This window comes from Antechinus flavipes, chromosome 3 (assembly GCF_016432865.1).
Source record: "Antechinus flavipes isolate AdamAnt ecotype Samford, QLD, Australia chromosome 3, AdamAnt_v2, whole genome shotgun sequence".
NCBI lineage: Eukaryota > Metazoa > Chordata > Mammalia > Dasyuromorphia > Dasyuridae > Antechinus > Antechinus flavipes.
This window is the reverse complement of record NC_067400.1, coordinates 250,183,744-250,202,710: the sequence shown is the minus strand read 5'-3', so window position 1 is coordinate 250,202,710 and position 18,967 is coordinate 250,183,744. Positions and strand designations below refer to the sequence as shown.

At 31.3% G+C, this 18,967-nt stretch overlaps 1 protein-coding gene across 3 annotated transcripts in view; it reads left to right on the top strand.

Annotated features, from left to right (window-relative positions):
* Positions 1 to 18,967, top strand: part of ERG (ETS transcription factor ERG) — a 132,008-nt gene that overhangs the window by 51,268 nt on the left and 61,773 nt on the right. For 2 of the 3 annotated variants that reach the window (XM_051984871.1, XM_051984872.1), the window contains exon 2: positions 10,666 to 10,883. In XM_051984871.1, coding sequence (XP_051840831.1) covers positions 10,666 to 10,883 — 218 coding nt within the window. Of the gene's footprint in view, positions 1 to 10,665; positions 10,884 to 18,967 lie in introns of those variants that run through there. The other variant, XM_051984873.1, reaches the window with a different exon arrangement.

Sequence of the window (18,967 nt, the reverse complement as noted above, 5' to 3'; positions counted from 1 at the left end):
CAAGGACATTCTCAAGGTTTAGAGCCATCTATGCTTCAAATGTTCATATAGACTCTTTGTACCTGACCTGTGGTAGAACCATCCAAACTTGTATTGGTTTAGTCAGTCATGGTGAGCACACTATTCCTTGACCCCAACATAGTGATGTTATTTTGGTCCTTTTAAAGAATAAAAGGCAACAACCATATCAACTATGAAGGAAGTACATGGAGATTATGAAGGGGTAATGTATTTTAAAAGTTGGAGATCATGGGATGGGGTAATGATATGAAAAAAAGGAACAGAGATGAATGAGGGCAGAATGAGATTAAGATAATAGCAAAGAATATAATGAAAAGGTACAGTGGTATTCAAATTATCCGTAATAAACTAAAATAACTTGATATATTCACTTACAGCACAACAATAGTCTCAGATCCAGGAGATACTTATTTTAAAATGTGCTGGCCCTGTGACCTTTGGAAAATTTCTTAATCTCATTCTTTAATAATCTCATTAAGATTACAAATTACAAAGAATAGGTTAACTTGTTTTGGTAGAGGGACTTTACTCATTTAGGAGTTACCCTTTACCAATAAAAATATAAGTCCTGGCTCAAATCCTATATTATTAATCTTATATTTTTTACATCTTAAAAATACTTTAATATACAATCTGCACTCCATTTTTGGGGAATCTTTTGTTTTACACATTTAGCATTGAGTTCACAAGATTTTGACATATATTCTTTAATTCTTCATGATGAAACCCATTTTTTTCACATAGTGTTCCTTTGATGTCCATTCATTATTCCCGTCTGGCTTTAATTCTATTGCATAGGGTTGTTGTTATTTTTTTTAATTTATGGAATAAAACAAGCATTTTCATAATATAGTACAATAAAAAAGATGATTGCACATGAAACTGAAAATCTACTATATACAACTTGCTATATACAATATGCAACAAATATACAACAAAATTATCATATAAATTTCCTTTTTTTCTTCCTCTTTTAAATATGTGTGTGTGTGTGTGTGTGTGTGTGTGTGTGTGTAAAATCATTCTATACACAATTCTATTTTTTCTACTCTTTCTCTGGATGTAGATAACATCTTACTTCATGTGTCCTTTAAAGTTAATTTGGGTCTTTGCTCTAAGTCCTTCTCTTTCTCTCTCTTTTTTTTTGGTGAAGCAATTGAGATTGAGTGACTTGCCCAGGTCACACAGCTAGGAAATGTTAAGTGTTTGTGACTGGATTTTAACTCAGAAACTCCTGGCTGGTGCTCTATCCACTGCACCATCTAGGTGCCCCAAAAGTTCTTCTTAAAACAATATTTTTGTCACTGTATACGATGTTCTCTTGATTCTATTCATTTCCCTCTTATTTTATGTGATTTTCCATGTTTTTCTAAAGTCATCAAGCTCATCATTTCACACTAGTATTCCGTCACAATCATATACAACAACTTATTTAGTCATTCTCTGATTGATGGGCATCTCTGCAGCTTCCAGTTCTTTGCCACCACAAAGAGATCTTTTCTAAATATTTTAGTACATATAGGCTCTTGTCCTTTCATCCTAATCATCTTTGGAAAGTACAAGTAGTAATATTGCTGAGTCAAAAAGTAAAGATAATTTAATAATTCTTTGGGCATAATTCCAGATTGCTCTCCAAAATGGTTGGATCAGTTAATTCCACCAATGGGGAATTAGTGTATATATTGTCTGAAAAAGAGATAGTTTTATAACCTCATTCTCTATTATGATTCTATTTCTTTTCTTTTCTTATTGTTAGAATTTTCAATATAATATGGAAAAATATTGTAAATCCCTCTGGTCTTATTGCTTTTTACTTGGGAAACTCAATTATGGTCCCATTCATTTTTTTTTTCTAAAATAGATTTATTTATTTTATTTCTTCTTTGCTAATCTAGGTAATTTATATTTTTGTAAATACTTTCCCATTTCACTTAAATTCTAAATTTATTAGCATATAATTGGGCAAAAATGCGTCCTTATAATTGTTTTTATTTCATCTTCATTAGTGGTATATTCAGCCTTTTCATTTATGATACTATTGACTTGTTTTTTTCTCATTTTAAAATAAAAATTTATCTATTTTTTAAAATAAAATCAACACCAAGTTTTATTTATTAATTCAATTAATTATTTATTAATTCTCAATTTTATTAATCTCATCTTTGATTTTTAGGATTTCCAATATATTGTTTAATTGAGGATTTTTAATTTAATCTTTTTCTGGTTTCTTAATTGCATATCCAATTCATTAGTTTGTTCTTTCTCTTTTTTTTTTTTTTTATCAAAATCAGCATTTAGAAATAGAAAATTTTCCTTTGTTGCTTTTGCTGTATTCCACAAGTTTTGATATGTTGTCTCATTATAATCAAATGTAGTTCTCTTCAGAACCACCTACACAGAAATGATAATTTAAGATGAAATTGCTAAGGAAAAGAGTCTGGAGAGAAAAAAGAAAGTTAAGAGATATCTATATTTAAAGATCAGAAGATATACAATCACCAAATGAAAGAGAAGAAGATTTAGAGACTTGATAGAACTATGGTAATACAAGGCAATGAAAGGCAAGAGACAGCAAAGGAAGTAAAGAATAAATGTGTGATTTGTAGTCTCCACGGTTAAAAGAATATAATGCAGTATAAAGATGGAAATAAGTTCACTGGATTTAATGATAAGATCATTAGTGACTTTATTTATCAATAAAATAGAGCGGGCGGCAAAAAGGCAACAAATAACTCTAGAAGCTTGAGAGTGAACAAAAGGAGACTAATTTGAAGAGATTGAAGGGTTTTCTTTCTTTTTTTTTTTTTTTGCAGTTATTGATAAGATCATAGGAAGTTAAAGTAGACATGACAAATATTTGAAAATCAGTGTGATGTAAAAACTAAAATTAGAATTAGACAATCTTGATTGAATACTGACTCTGATTCCACTTGTGTTATTTTGGGTAAGTCTCCCTTTAGGCAAGATCTCTCTGAGAGGTCTCTCCTCTCTGTTTCCTCACCTGTAATATTCAGAGATTGGATGAGAAATCCAGAGATGATAAAATCACTTCCAAGTAAGGTCTTATTTACCTCTTTCATTCTATGAAGTTTATCATTTAAAGTTAATTATTCTTTCATATTTTTTTCTTTTTTTAAATCTGAAATCCATGACTTTATTTCACAAAATTTATTGCTTTCTGGTACCTAAATAACTATAATTATGAAGTAAGAATATGGAAGAAGAGAAACTAAATAAGAAAATTGTGTCATGCTAGAAAGAAATATAGATATCTCTTACAAATTGCTTTTTTTTTTTTGTGAAATGAAGGAGACAGATAGATGGCATAGTGGATAGAACTTTCATTAGTGTAGGAATCAGGAAGACATATTCATGAGTTCAAATGTGGTCTCAGACATTTACTAGCTATGTGTCCCTAGGCAAGTCACTTAATCCTATTTGTCTCAGTTTCTTCATCTATAAAAATGAAGTAGAGAAAGAAATGGTACTCCAGTTTCTTGGCCAAGAAAATCACAAAATGGACTCATGGATGGGACTGGAAATTAAGTGAAGGGAATGTCTTGTAAAACAAGAATGAACAAGCTTTATATTCTAATCAATGCATCTAAAGAACATTTACAATTTTGGCAATTTGAGCTTATTATCCTTTGTAGTTATAAAGTCTTGGAAATGAACTTTTATGTACTGTTCTTAACCTATTTTCTTCTTCTAGTTATTTGAAAATAAAAAATTTTAAATGTGCTAAAATGTATTTCTTTCTAACTGACTTTTACAAAAAGGGGAAAAATCATAAATCAATCAATGAGACTTAGTTTAATAGAAGTTAGCTTTTGAATAATTATTCATCTTCTTCTTCAAGAAAGTAATGTTCTGAAGCATTAGAGTTCAGTCCTCTAGATGAAGCTCATGAATCTGTTGTGTTTCAGTGTGTGAATCATCCATCAAAGAAATGGGAATTCTTTACAAGGCAGAGGCTCAGTAAGAGGAATGGCAAGGAATGGTTAGAACTAACTTAGGTATAAAAAGTGAATAACTTTCATTATCTTTAGAGGGAATAATATGCTTCCTGGGAAGGACCCTAGAAATGTTTTACAAGGTTCATTCTTCTTTTTTTTTTTTCTTCAATTGAATACAAACCAACCACAACTAATATACTGAAATTATTTTTCAAAATTTTTGTTATTGTTCAGGGATGTGTGTGTGTGTGTTTTGTGAAATGAAGGAAACAGCTAGATGGCATAGTGGATAGAACTTTCATTAGTGTAGGAAACTCCCATTGGTGAAGCAAATAATTATCATAGAAAATTCTTTGGAGCATTAGGAGATTAAGTGATTTGCACATTGTCACAAAGCTAGTGTGTAACAGAAGTGAGATTTGAACTCAAGCCTTTCTAACTCCAAGGTTAATTCTCTCTCTTTGTGTTGCATCATGCTATATCATGCATACTAAAATAGTTTATTTCATCAGTTTTCACTTCCAACTTTTATTCATTCCTGAAGTGAATAAGTGTTGTAATTCATAAAACAATTATATTAATTGATCGACTGAAATGGAAAACTATTACTTAGTAGTTCAATCACCAAGTTTTCCTCCAAGGAAATTCTATAGTATAGAAAATCTGATTCACTGATTACATTGCTTGTTGACTTTTTTGACAGTGGCAGAACTGGAGAATCCTAAGAGAATAATTCTTTATTTTATAGTCTAACTATTTCAATTCAGAAACAAAATGTCAAAGAAATTCAGTGAACTTTCTAAGTGAATTTAATGAAATAGCCTGATATTTATAGTAATGAAGACCATCAAAAATGGAATTTGAAATTCTTGCTAATCCATTGTATGTCTTAAGCTTAATTCTTTTTATCAGGAAATCAATACATTCATTGTATATGTTACCCACCAATTTCAATTCTAAGTAGTTTATTTAAAGAATAGATCAAATATAATTTAAGTAACATAACTCCTATAAGTTTTAAGGTAAAAGAACTCAAAAATGAAAATACAAATATATACAAGGAATATCAAAATTCAACTCCTGTTGAATGTATCATGCAGGGGAGGGTGTGATAAAATTAAGATGTAGATAATCTATAAGCTTAATTTTGGTGAATAATTTCAACAAGAGAGTTATTTTGAGTTTCACCTCCTTTTCTTTTCATAGTACATTCTCATAGGTAGATGATTTTAAAATCTCTTGAAGGGAGGAAAAGAAGTAAAAAGCCTACAAAATCTCTGGATTGTATAATAGGCCCTCATTAATCAAGAAAAATAAATTTGATTTACCAATCTTGCTCTCCACTTACTTCCCACACTTAAACCTTCAATATACAAACATCCCAAGTGTTTTTATTTTTTTTATATGGGTATTCCTCACTAGTAAAATATGATTTGCTGTCTTGCATCAATTCATTTGAAATGACATAAAGGAATGTTGATTTTTGAACTCCAGGACACCTAGACTTTTTTGGAAGTCCCAAAATCAGAGTGTAAATTAGTCAAACTTCCTGGTAAATTGAGGCCTGTTTGTATTAATATTACTTTTGTTTAGCAAAGAACCTGAAACATTATAAACTTTCTGTCTCTCTGTCTTTCTCCTCTCAAGGTAGAAGGAGGGGAGGACAGAGAGAGAGAGAGAAAGAGAGAGAGAGAGAGAGAGAGAGAGAGAGAGAGAGAGAGAGAGGAGATGAGCCTTTGGGTTCTTTTGTATGCACCCTTAGCTATGACCCTAAAACTAAAAGAAGTCTTTCCTTTCCATATGGTAAGCTCAGAGGAAAGTAAAAAAAAAAACTATCTATACCTGCTCTATCATCCATACAAAGGATTGTATCAAGCTTTGTATGCTTATAAAGACTGGGCTCTTATTGATCTTTTCACTCATTATATTTAAGCAATCAATCTAAAATCAGAGTTAATGACTATTAAGACTTATATAAGCATTTTGGATAAAAATGAATGATGGAAATAACTGAGAAACTGAATCCCTTTCACTTGAATGCTTTCTGATCCCCTACTGCTCAGGATAAGAGAAATGAAAAGAAAGTTAAGTCTTTTGTTTGGAGGATTTCTCCCTAGGTAGACAGAACACAAAAGAATCATGAACAGTTCTTATTTTCTGTTCCTCCTGCTTATTCCTGGATCTGCAACATAGGTACAAGCCCATCTTTAGCCAGTAAACTTAAGAATTCTAGATTCTCTTCAATTGGCCACTATCCTGCACCTGTTATTATTCTGTATTACCTTGCCTTCAGTCAGTCAGAGTATGACTTTTTGACTGTATATCTTTATAGTTCTTTGAGTTTTCACAGAATATTTCAAATTAAATTTTTTCAAAAAAATTTCAAATTTCAAATTAAAAGAGATCTCAATGGCCATCCATTTTAACTTTGCTCAATGGATATACTATTAGACTTGGAGTTAGACTTGGATTCAAATCTTGCTGTTGATATGGCATGTTTCTGTGTAATACTAATAGTGGTCACTTAGCTGTTCTCAGCCTGAGTTTTCTCATTCAGAAATGAGGATAATAAAAACATCTACAAAGCAGGGGTTTTAACATTAAAATTATATTTCATGTCATTCTTATTTCATTTAATTAATATGATTATGTTGTGAACATAAAATGAAATAATATACATAAAGTGCTTTGCAAATTTATGTCAGCTATCAGTTATCAATCTACACATGAATAAAAATGCTATCTACTGCATATCTGCTATATGTTCAACATATCTTCCCTCTACAATATATCTGTGACATTAAGTAAAGTGCTGTTATGATCCTTATTCTACAAATGAAGAAACAGGCTCAGATAAGTAAAGTGACTAACTCATAGTCATACAGATAGAAATACCAAATAAGAATGTGAATTCATGTCTGCTGATTCAAAGTTAAGTATTATTTACACTATATAACTATAAACTTTTGGCCAAGGGTTTGAATAATGTACTTGCCTTTAGCTATGACTTCTTACAAGAACATGTGGAACTATTGTATAGGGGATCCAGACTGAAACATAAAATTCTTCATGGAGAGTGTATCTCCAGTTAATCTAGTTTAGAATTCAAATGATTAAAAATGATACCGATAACAAATCTTTCTTTTAGAATATTAAACACCATCCTAATGCTAATTACTTAAGATCTAGTCCTTAGGATCATTCTAAGTTTTTTATTGAAACATCATAAAGTTGCATACATCTGGTTGTCTTCCCTATGTTCATCCCTAAAATCACTTTCTTCATGTATTGATTTTTGCATGATAATATAATTTTACCAATCATTCCAATGGAGGATGACCAAGAGAAAGCATTAAAACACCCTTTGTAGTTCATTCATCTTTATTTTCATTAATCTCATGAGCAATAGTGAGACTAAGGTGAACTTAGTCTAAAGTTTTATTTTTTGAAATTTGCAAGTAAAATAAATTGTAAAATAAATTGTAAAAACAGTTAAGTGGGAACTTAGACCTCTGTTAGCCACTAAATTGGATTATTTTTATCAGTCAATCTGAAGAATTACCATATGACCTATCATAAGGTAGCTGAATATCCCAAAGTGAATATAATTGTAACTTTAGTATTGTTATATGAGCAGAGTCAAAGAATATATTATTTTTCAGAAAATCTCCTCTAATAGTTATGAAACATTGAATACTTTGTTTTTCTAACCAGTAATTTGTATATGATGACAAAACTGAATTTGAAAGGCTAAAAAAAATTAATATCTCATCCTAGGTATTTAAATAATTTGGATATTTGGAAATACATTGGCAGTTTTTCCCCAGTTTTTTTTTTCTCTCTAGATGTCAAGATGACTGACATCATGGAGTTAAAGTTTAAAATGCCATTTCTGTGATAACTTAGAGCTGAAAGATTTCTTAACCTTAGTCAAGGATTTCAGAATTACATGTTTAACAATATGGTGGACTAGACATTTTTTCATTCCCATGACCTCTCAAACCTTTTCAAAACAGAAATTATGTACTAAAGATCAAGAAATTTTAGCGGTCCCCATGGTCTAAAGCAGTGGTTCTCAAAGTATGGTCTAGAGAATCCTGGGGATCCCTTTTAGAGGGTCTACAAAATCAAAAATAGTTTTTATTTCCAATATGGTAAATGTCTATAAATATAACCCAGATAAACAAAAATGCTTTGGAGAGATCCTGAATAATTTTTAATAGGATAAAGATACTGAAAACAAAAGTTTGAGAACCACTGGTCTAAAGTGTCAAACTTTAAATAGAAATAGATACCTGCTGCATGAAATTATGAAGACTAAAATGAGCAGAACCAAAAGAACACTATACACAGTAACAGCAACATTATTTTAGGAATGACTATGAATGAATAAGTTATTTTGTCTATTATAAATATCCTAATTAGGCTTAAAAGACACATGAAGAAAGATGCTACCTGCATACAGAGAGAAAAAACCTCATTGATAAATAGAAGTATGTAGACATTAATTTTATATACATACATCTATTTGTGCCTAATTGTAACCATTTCTAGAGTGGGGGGAAGGAAGAAAAAAGAAATTTACATGATAATTTTGTTGCATATTTGAAAGGAATAGATTTGTAGTTTCATGTACAATTATTCTTTTTATTGTACCATATTAAAGAAATGCTTGTTTTATTCCACAAATTAACAATAAAATGAAAAGTAAAACAAATAAAAAGGGGGTAACTTCAGGGCAAGTTCTACAAGGCAATGATGAAAGCTACCTGGAAGGAAAGTCTATTCTCAGAAGTTTTGATTTCATGAGGAATACAAGAAATTCAAAGATATAAAGAAGATAAGAATCATGAACCTGAGAAAGAAGGTAGATAGAGAATATGGGTAATGAAAAGTGTTAGAGAGAAATCCTCTCTTGAAATGGAAGCAAAAAACGAAGAATTTAAAAAATTGATGAATAGTACTAGTTGAAAAAGAGAAGAAGAGAGAATCTAATTGACTAAAACAGAAAAGGGGAGAGATAAAATCAGGAAAGGAAAAGGAATCAATAGGCAAATGCCCAAAGAGAAAAGGGTGACAAATGGTTTGGAAAAATCAGATGAAGAAAAGAGTCAGTGGGAACAAGGCTAGCTAATAAAAGTGTAAGCTAAAATAACTAAAAAAACATAGTACTGTATTTACAGAAAGGAAAAATAATAATTTGAAAAATTCAATATTAGAGCCAATTGGAGAAAAAATATAACTTTCATATTTCTAATTGTGTCTTGATTAAACAATCCAATTGGGGAAATGAGTTACAGATTAAGAAAAAAATAAACCCTACACTCAGCTGCCTATAAGATATTCATTTAAAAAACAAAAACATACACACACAAAATAGAAAATTTTTTTTATTGTGAACCACATAAATTCAAAAAAGTAGGAGTTGAAATCTTATTGGACAAAGCAAAAACATTACAAATATAAAAAAAATTAAACAAAGAAGGTACATCATGCTAAAAGGCACCATAGACAGCAAATCAATATCAATATTCAACTTACACGCTCCAAATACCTCTGTATCTAAACTCATAAAGGAAACATTAGCTGAACTACAACAAAAAATTGATCATAATATAACAATGATTGGAGGCTTCAATATTCCTTTCTCAGTTTTGGATAAGTCTAACAAAAAGATAAATGAAAAGAAAAATATGGAACTGAACAAATTTCTAGAGAAACTAGAGCTAAAAATCTTAAAGCATCTTCTAAATAAGATTGCAAAGGAATACGCATATTTCTTAGTGCTACAGAGAAATTTGATAAAAAGGTTTCAGACAACTGTAAAAATGCATAAATACTTAACACATCTTTTACTGTTAAGAATGCAGTTATTCAAGGACAGCAAACAAAAAATATAGACTCAAATAGAGATTTGACAATGAAATACCAGATAATGTATGGATCAACATACAAATCATAGGAACAATTCATAATTATATGAAGAAAATGATAATGATAGGACAACATTCCAGAATTTCTGTGATACAGATAAAATAGTCCCTAGGGGAAAATCATATCATTATGAACATACATAAAGAAAATTTTAAAAAATTAGAAAAATCTTTAGAAAAATTAGAAAAAAAATAATGCTGAATATGCATTTTAAAATTTAGAAAATTTTGTCTGGTCCTTTCTTTCTTTAATTTTCATGCCTTTCCAAGATTTTGGGAATGTCTTCTCCACAGTTTCCTTGATAGGCAACTGCCATGTATCATAACTTTGCTTTGGGCTTAGTCATGCTATTGCTTTGCTAATCTGTTTTAGTGCTGTATAGTAGGTGGTTGGATGACAGGTTGCATTTGTCAGACAACTACATATAGAGTTGAATGTTCTATGGAACCAATCTTATAGAGTTGAGATAAACATGGATATTATCTGCTGATGTGGATGAAGCTATTATGATTCAAGATCTAGCAAAGCTTTTCCATGCTGACCTATTTTAAATTAATGCAAACAAAAATGAAGCAGAGAGGCTTTCTTTGCAGTTTGACAAGTGACTGGCATACTGAGTTCTTGAAGAAAAAAAAATGTGGTTTAATATGTATATTATTATGGTAACTGGCCTTCTTATGATAATCTTCAGTCCTAGAATTGTCTATGGAAGTTTTTTGAATAATAGTGTCTTTTTTGGGGGGGGCGGTTTCAGGAAGCATTATCAGTGGTGAGTGAGGATCAATCATTATTTGAGTGTGCCTACGGAGCTCCACACCTTGCTAAGACTGAGATGACTGCATCCTCCTCCAGTGAATATGGACAGACTTCCAAGATGAGTCCACGTATCCCTCAACAGGACTGGCTACCACAACCCCCATCCAGAGTTACTATCAAGATGGAATGTAACTCTAGTCAAGTAAATGGGACAAGGTAAGAGAATTACAGGATCAATTTTCTTTTTAAAAAAAATAAAATTGTCAGAAACAATATAAGAATCATGTTTTTCTTCAAAATTTCAAAAGGAAAATTGAACATTAATGTTGAATTACTTGGAAAAAATCATGTTTTGTTTTGTTTTGGATAGAGATAGTAGAGTTTGGTAATAGATTAAATGAAAGCTTTTTCTCAAAACAAAAAATTTAGAAGAATTTATGCTCACATGCAAGAGATTTTATCTTTGAATTTTTTATCGTGCAGAAATTTATAGTGAAAATGTTTTTATACATAAAGAAATCTACTAGTCAGACAGATAAATTGTATATACAGTATACAAGTATATACTGTATATTTAGACTGTTCCAACTATGAAAATGAGACTTTATTTTGTTATTTACTTTTGCTTGTAACAAAGCATGAATTTTTCATATTTTGTGAAATATTATTAAATATGGAACTGTTCCAAAAAAATTGAATATTTTTATCTGAGCCTGACAAAATTTTAAGAAAATGAAAGAAAGTGAAGTGATCCTATATTTCTTTTAGAAAAACAAAACAAAATAAAAAAGGATCAATAAGGAGTATGATTTTGAAATTGTTAGCTCGTTGAAGATTTATAAGGACATTTTTGTGGATATAAAAACTAAGTTTTTAAAAAAATATAATAAATGTCACAAATCATTATTTCCCTTATTGGTTCTAACTCATACTTTTTCTGAGGATGTGTGGACTAATAAGGTTTCATGCACTTGTGTTATCCACAAACATTTATTAATGGCTAATGTATAATAGGCATTATTCTGATTTCTGGGTAAACAAAAACAATGAATGAAAAGGTCTCTATTCTCAAGAAGTTTACATTCCCAAAGTGGAGACATCAAACATAAACAAAGATACATAACAGAATAAATATGAAGAGAAATTACAAAGTAGTTTTAGAAGGAGGGTGTGACTAGGTGGAGGTATCAGGAACGGTTTGAAGTGGAATATAGTGATTTTATTGCATATTGAATAAAGTGGGAGATTTTATGAGGTAGTGATGAAGTGGAAGTACATGTCAGTCAATACAAAGTAATAGAGATGGAGATAAAATTTTGTGTGTGAGGAACAGAGTTTAGCTAGATTGTAGAGTGTTTAGAGTGGAATAATGTGCAGCGAGATCGGAAAGACAGTCAGGTAACCAAGGATCTGGTTAAAACCTAACCAGAGGAGTTTATATTTTATCTAAAAAGTTATAGTAAGTTATTGGAATTAACTAGGCACAGGAGTGATATGCACTTAAGAAAAATATTTCTTTTCACCTGAAGCATGGAGATCAGTTAATAGGGCCTAGCAACAATCTAGGTGGAAAATAAGAGCCTACATAAGGTGCTAACTGTGTAAGCAGTTTTGTGCATGAGTAAATGTGGAAACCAATAAAAGTGTAAGATTTGCCAATTGATTAGATATGCAAGGTAAGGAAAAGTAAGAGATTAAACCCAGGAGAATAATACCATCTTTGATGGATATGGGTTAATTTGATAGAGAGAAAGTTTTGAGCAAAAAGTAATAAATTTTGGATGTGGTAAGCTTGAGATGTCTTTGGAAATATAATTTGCAATGTATAACAGACAATCAGTAATTTCAATCAGAAGGATTGAAATTCAGTGGACAGATTGAGACTGGATATATAGAATAGAAAGTCAATCTATAGAAGCTGATAAGATCACTGAGAGTGGAGAGAGAGAATAGGAACCTTGGCAAAGGTAAAGAATACTCACAATTAGGAGATGTCACATGGATGATGAACTGGAAAAGTATACTGATAAGGAGCAATTGGACAGGAGGAAAACTATGAAAGAGTAGCATCACAAAAACGTGGTGAAGAGAGTACCCAGGTAGAGAAGATAGTCTACACAAGTGGCTCAGGAAGAATAAGGGGTGAAAAAAGAATCAGATTTAGGAATTAGCTCAAAAGTAACTTTTGAAAAAATAAAGTGAAACTATTACAAAGGAAGTTGGAAGATCTAGGATCTATAACTTCTATGAAGCCAATTTATGTCTGAATAATTTTTTCACATAGAATGTGAATGTTATGCACTTACACTGTGCAACATTGTGATTCAATTCCTATAGGAAAAAAAAAAAAAACATTCAAAGGGTTTCTTTAGTGAAAACATACCAAAAGGACCCTGAAATGAAATATCCCTTGATATAAACTCTGAGGTTAGTGTTATAATGAAATTCAAGTTTACTAAACTTTCTAAAGGTAGTTTTGAAGGTAGTCTCCATAAAACAGTTAAGGTTCTCTTACAAATATGAAAGAGTTCTTCACTTAATTATATTCTCTTTGGGTTCATCTTCTTTCCTTTCTCTGTGAAGGGTTAGGATAGAATTTTATAAATAGTATCAGGAAACTGAGGTCAGGTACTATGTCAGATCCTCTGACTTAAGTGAAAGATTTTAAATAAATAAAATACCTGAAGAACTTTTCTGAAGAATTGATTTCTGTCTTTTTTTAAAACATTAATCAAAACCAAAAACTGAATGAAGAATAGGGGCATAATATGTAAGAGACTTGAAGGTGAAAAAGATGCTAAGGATCATCATTTATTCCAAATTTTTGCTTTAACTTATTCATTTTTTTCTTCCTTCAATTATTTATTTATCTAGTTGCAATTTTATTGGTTTGTAAATACACCAATATAAAAAGAACAAGTTCTCACCAACACATCTATCTCTCTGTCCATTCTATTCTTACTATAAGAGAAGGGACACAGACAAGGTGAGAGAGTGCCAGGGGCTCACTTTACAAAACTGGGGAAAAGGAAAAATAGGTCAGTCAATAAATAATTATAAAGTTCCTACAATATGGTAGGCATTGTGCTAAATATTGGATACATAAAGATACAAGACAGTTCCTACTCTTAAGGAGTTCATAATCTAATGGGAAAAACAAAATATAAGCAACTACTATGTATGATCAAATTTTATAAAGGACAAATTTGAGCTAATCAACAAAGGAAAGGCCCAAGCATTAAGGAGTAGCAGGAAAGGCTTTCCATAGAAAGTAAGATTTTACGAGGATCTGAACAAACCCAGAGAAGTCAGGAAGTAGAGAAGAGGAAAAGACTTTGTTGTAAGGAGAGGAAAATATCTCTAGAATAATCTCAACTTGCTGCTACCAAGATGTCTGAGTTGAAGTCCAGATCGTCAACTAGTTTCTATAGTGGTTTTTTTTTTTTTTTTAAATTCCAGAGGAGGAAAGTCAAGCAGAGAGGGGGGAAGTTAGAAAGGAACAATGGCTCCTGTAATCTGATTCCACCCAGTGTCTAACTCCATGTTCTTCACTGGGATAGGACCCCAACTCATGCAATGAATGAAAAAGGAAAATCCTGACAACTACCTCTGTCCAGGGAGAAAATATTCAGAAGTTTATATCTCTAAGTAAGACTGACAAGAAGTGTCAGGGAGAAGTGCTGAAAGCATCTAGCACTAGCAGAAAGATAGCTCTTAACTAACAATATCTACTCACATCCTCCTACTCTATCCTTTCCTCTTTTTTAGTTGTTTCAGACAATCACACACAGTAGCAGTGTTCAGTGAGGCTTTGATCTCAAAGTGGGATCTCCTTAAACTTCCATAGATAGGTTTCAAAGAAAATGAAAAATCTAGACATCTTATTTTCTACTAAACTCCCTTTCTTCTTTACCAAGAATCACTTTTGTCTCTTCCCACCTGAGAGCTATACCAAGACTTATAAAAATATAAGGTCCATGCTTGTCAAGGGCATTTCTTGGTCCTATTTCAATTGTATTCAATTCAACTACTAGACAGCCACTAATTGTCCCTTGGCTCTCAGATACAGAGTTACTGGATCTCCTTGGTCTTGAAGTTCAAGCCCAAATAGCTTAAATTTCAATTTAACCACTTCTGGCATGATGACTCATACAAATTAGCATCCTGATCATCAATGAACTCACTTCATCATGTACCACATGGATACACCAACTTTGAGGGGAGATCTATTGGTACCTCACTATCCCTCATCTCCTAAATATTGTCATCTGGAACAACCAATCTACCCACTATTTGGTTACAAGTGAACTTGAGGGAGATTCCTAGGGGAAAGGAGACTTGAAGGAAAGTTTACTATTTTCCCTGTAATTTTCCCCTGGGACCAGGAGCAGGAGTTGGAGCTCATAGCCCTGCATAGTCTTAGGGTCCAACAGGAAGGATAAAAGATAATGATGAGATGCAAATAATAGTCATGTAGCATAATGAGATTTCCCAAGATGAGTTTCCTAGGGAAGGAAGGTTTGATGATGAGTTCCAAAGAAGTTCAAAAGCAGTGCAGCTGTTGGGAAATGGTAAGGTTACTATAGTCACAAGATTTTATCACATATGATTGGGCTCTAATGTCTTAAAAACTGAGAACTTTGTTATTCTTTTATGAAGTATGACCATTTATATTATTGAACCAGAAGAGAACATCATATGGATGAATAAAAATTTCTCACACTCTCACAAGACTTTCAATAGCTAAGCCTCAACGACAGTTTCAGTATTTGCAGGAGCTAAAATAAGAGGCAATAGTAAGGGAAGAATCTATCTCTTCCCCTTTTTCCTTTCCCTCCCAAATCCAGCAACTCCCATGAGTGTGATAGTAGATCTTCATACCCAGAAGGAGACATCCCATTCAACAACAAAGATTAAATGTAAGAGTTGATGGAACAGAGACAGACAGTGTGTATATAAAGTGGCAGTCACTTGAAGCTAGAAATAGCTTCAGGGAATTCATATGATCCTTAGATACATATCCAAACATAAACTCACTAGCTAAGAAGCCCACCGTAATGATGGAAAAGCCCTTGATATTTCACAATACTGGAGCTTTCACTGCACATACTCTGTGTTGTATTCTCAGATACTATGTATGTTAGCAGGGAAATTTATCCCAGGTTTAGAGTAGAGGATTATTTTAAAGATACTAGTTTTTACAAAACCATCTTAGTAAAATGGCTTTTGGGGAGGCTTTTGTTGCTCTATTATAAGATGACTATTAATAGGAAGACTATTAGTGGAAACTTGTAAGTTATAGTAGTAGGAACTTGGACCCCTACAATACCCCAGAATTGGAGGTAGGAGTTTCTCCATAGAATCCAACTGCAAACTTGTGAATTAGGGATAAATTAATAGTCATTTAAAAGAGAAAAATAGGGAAACTATACTATATGTCAGCCATATTAATCAATATTGTCTTAGACTATTTAAAACAACTAGGTAGTTATAAAATTGGAATATTGCTATGGTATAGAAAATGATGAATTAATAGATTTAGAAAAAATAAAGACTTAGATTTATGAAGGATAATATTATCCACCTTCAGAGAAACAAAGGACAAACAAGTTTAGAATGGCTTTATATAGATGTATACGGTTGTGATTATAGAATCTATGTATATGTATGTGTATACATACACACACACACATATATAATATACCTATACCTACACACACACACACACACACACACACACACACACACACACACACACTTAATTGTAGCATTCTTGGGGAAAGCAAATGGGGGAAGGACAGAGGAATAAAGTAAAAAGTATATTGCAGAGAACAAAAGAAAACTTACAAGGAAGCAAAGAAGGAGTGGGCAGCTTTGAACACAGTGTATAGAACTTATTATATAGGCTTTCTTGAAATGGAAGTTTATTGTTTCATGTTTTGAATTCTCTCTTTTATTCTGGTATGGACATAGCATTTTTTAAGAATTCTTTTTCTATTTTCTATTTTTAAAATAATTTTTAAAAGAAATAAATACAAATTGGGGACAAATAGCTTAGGAATAATTATTACATTATGGATTTTATGACTCATGGTAGTTGTAAGACAAGTGATTAAAATCTTAACACCTTTCTCATTCAGAAAGTACTACTTATATATATATATATATATATATATATATATATATATTTTTTTTTTTTGTAGTGGATTTTTTTTTTTTTGCTCTATTAGATTAGACACAAGGCCTTTAGGTGTTTCAGTTTGCTGTTTATAAAATGAATCCTTAACAGGCACTAACTTTTCTTAGCAATGATGTCATGAGATGGTTTGGAAGTTTTGTAAATTGCTATTAAAAAGAGTTAAATAATGATTGCAGAGCTCTTTACTGTTCTTGATAGTAATTTTCTTCAAAGGAAGATTTTTCTGAAATGGAATGAGAAATAAACATGCATTAAATTTCCCAGCTATTAGCTTAGTGGTATTTTCTGTACAGAACAAAATTTATTATTTGGGTTTCTTGAACAATAGGTTTCCTTAAAGCCAAATGACTCCTAAGAACAAAAACTAATAGATAGAAAAGAAAGATTAGATTTGTTTAGGTTTTTTTTGGTCATTTGTTTTTCTTGGTGCCCTTCATTGTCAGTCAGTCAATAGGCATTTATTAAGTCAGGGGCAGGCTAATTTGCTAATGCTAATGCTAAATGCTATTTACTTTATAAAGAGATGGGCATTAAGAAAGTAGTCTTTGTACTCTGAGTTTTAAAACTCACAAATATGAAAGCTGAATTGTTTGGAAAGAATCCTATTTCCCAACCAACTAATATTGTACAACTTTAAGCTTACTATGGTTACAAATATATAAAATAAAAATGCATTTGGTAAAAAATAAGCAATTGTCATTTGATACATTTTTCATACGAATAATAAAATAAGAAGGGAGAAAGTACCTATATTATAGGCCAACTGGAAAGGCATTGTGGCTATGACTTGCATACCATCATATTTGACTTTCAAATTCATTCCCTTTGTAATCTAATTGTAATTTTTACATAAAACAAATTATCATTTCATACTAGTATCATAAACTTATAAGTCCAATGATATAAAACTGGAAGGGACATTTAAGGTCCATTGAGTTTAAATCTTTGATTTTATTTAATTTTTTAAATTCAAAGATAAAATTATTAATGATTTAGAGCATTTTTCATATAACTATTGAAAGCTTGAATTTTTTCCTAAAAACTGTCTATTCTTTTCCTTTAGCCATTTATCAATTAAAGAATATTTCTTTATTCTTATAAATTTGAATCAATTTCCTACATATTTTAGAAATGAGAACTTTAACAAAGAAACTTGCTACAAAAATATTTCCCCAATTTCCTGCTTCTCTTCTAATTTTAGTTGCATTTGGTTTTGTTTGTGCAAAAACTTTCAACACCTCATTCAACAGAGAGGTTGACTTGCCCAATATCATAAAGATAGAATTTCATCTTATGTCGTCTAACTCTAATTCCAGCATGGCCTTTTCCATAGCACTCAGAGATCTGTGATATCAGAGATCTAAAGCTCAAATATATTTAGGAGCCATGTTGCATACTCTTCTTCCAACATTTTTATAGATGAAGAAACTGATAATTAGGGAAATTGCATCAAATATAGACATAACATCAAAGATAGAATTTGAACTCAGATTCTGTCCTCAGTTTTATTTGCATATAGTTGTTTGCACATTAACTCCCCCAAAGACTATGAGTTCCTTGAGATACAGAATCATTTTTTTTTAATTTCTAGCACTTAGCCCAGTTTTGGGAACATAATGGGCACAAACATTTGTTGAGGACTTTATTTGTTTGTACTATTTTGTCTCTAATTAGCAGATAGTTTTCTTTAACTTAAGTCTCATATCCAAGAAGTACTCAAGTGTTACATTAATGGAAAATGAGAATTTGTATTTAAATTTAAATGACTTGTTTCTCCATTCTTGAATACAAAAGTATTCCTTATATTTCTAGCCTGCCTGGCCTAGAGGCAAATGTTGACCAACAATTTGATAACCTATTCATAAAGCAGATGTGGGCAGACAATTAGTGTAAAAATGCACACAACAACAAGATGGTTTCAATTAGCACCTAGCTATCATTACTATATAATTCCATGAACAGGTTTTACTTTCAGCCCAGAAAGCCTCAGGGAACTCACATATATAATTTTTTTTCTTTTTTTTTTTTTAACTTGTGGAATAATGATGACTTTGTATACTCTAGATTTTTGGCCAGACAGTATATCGCACACTTGGGAGGC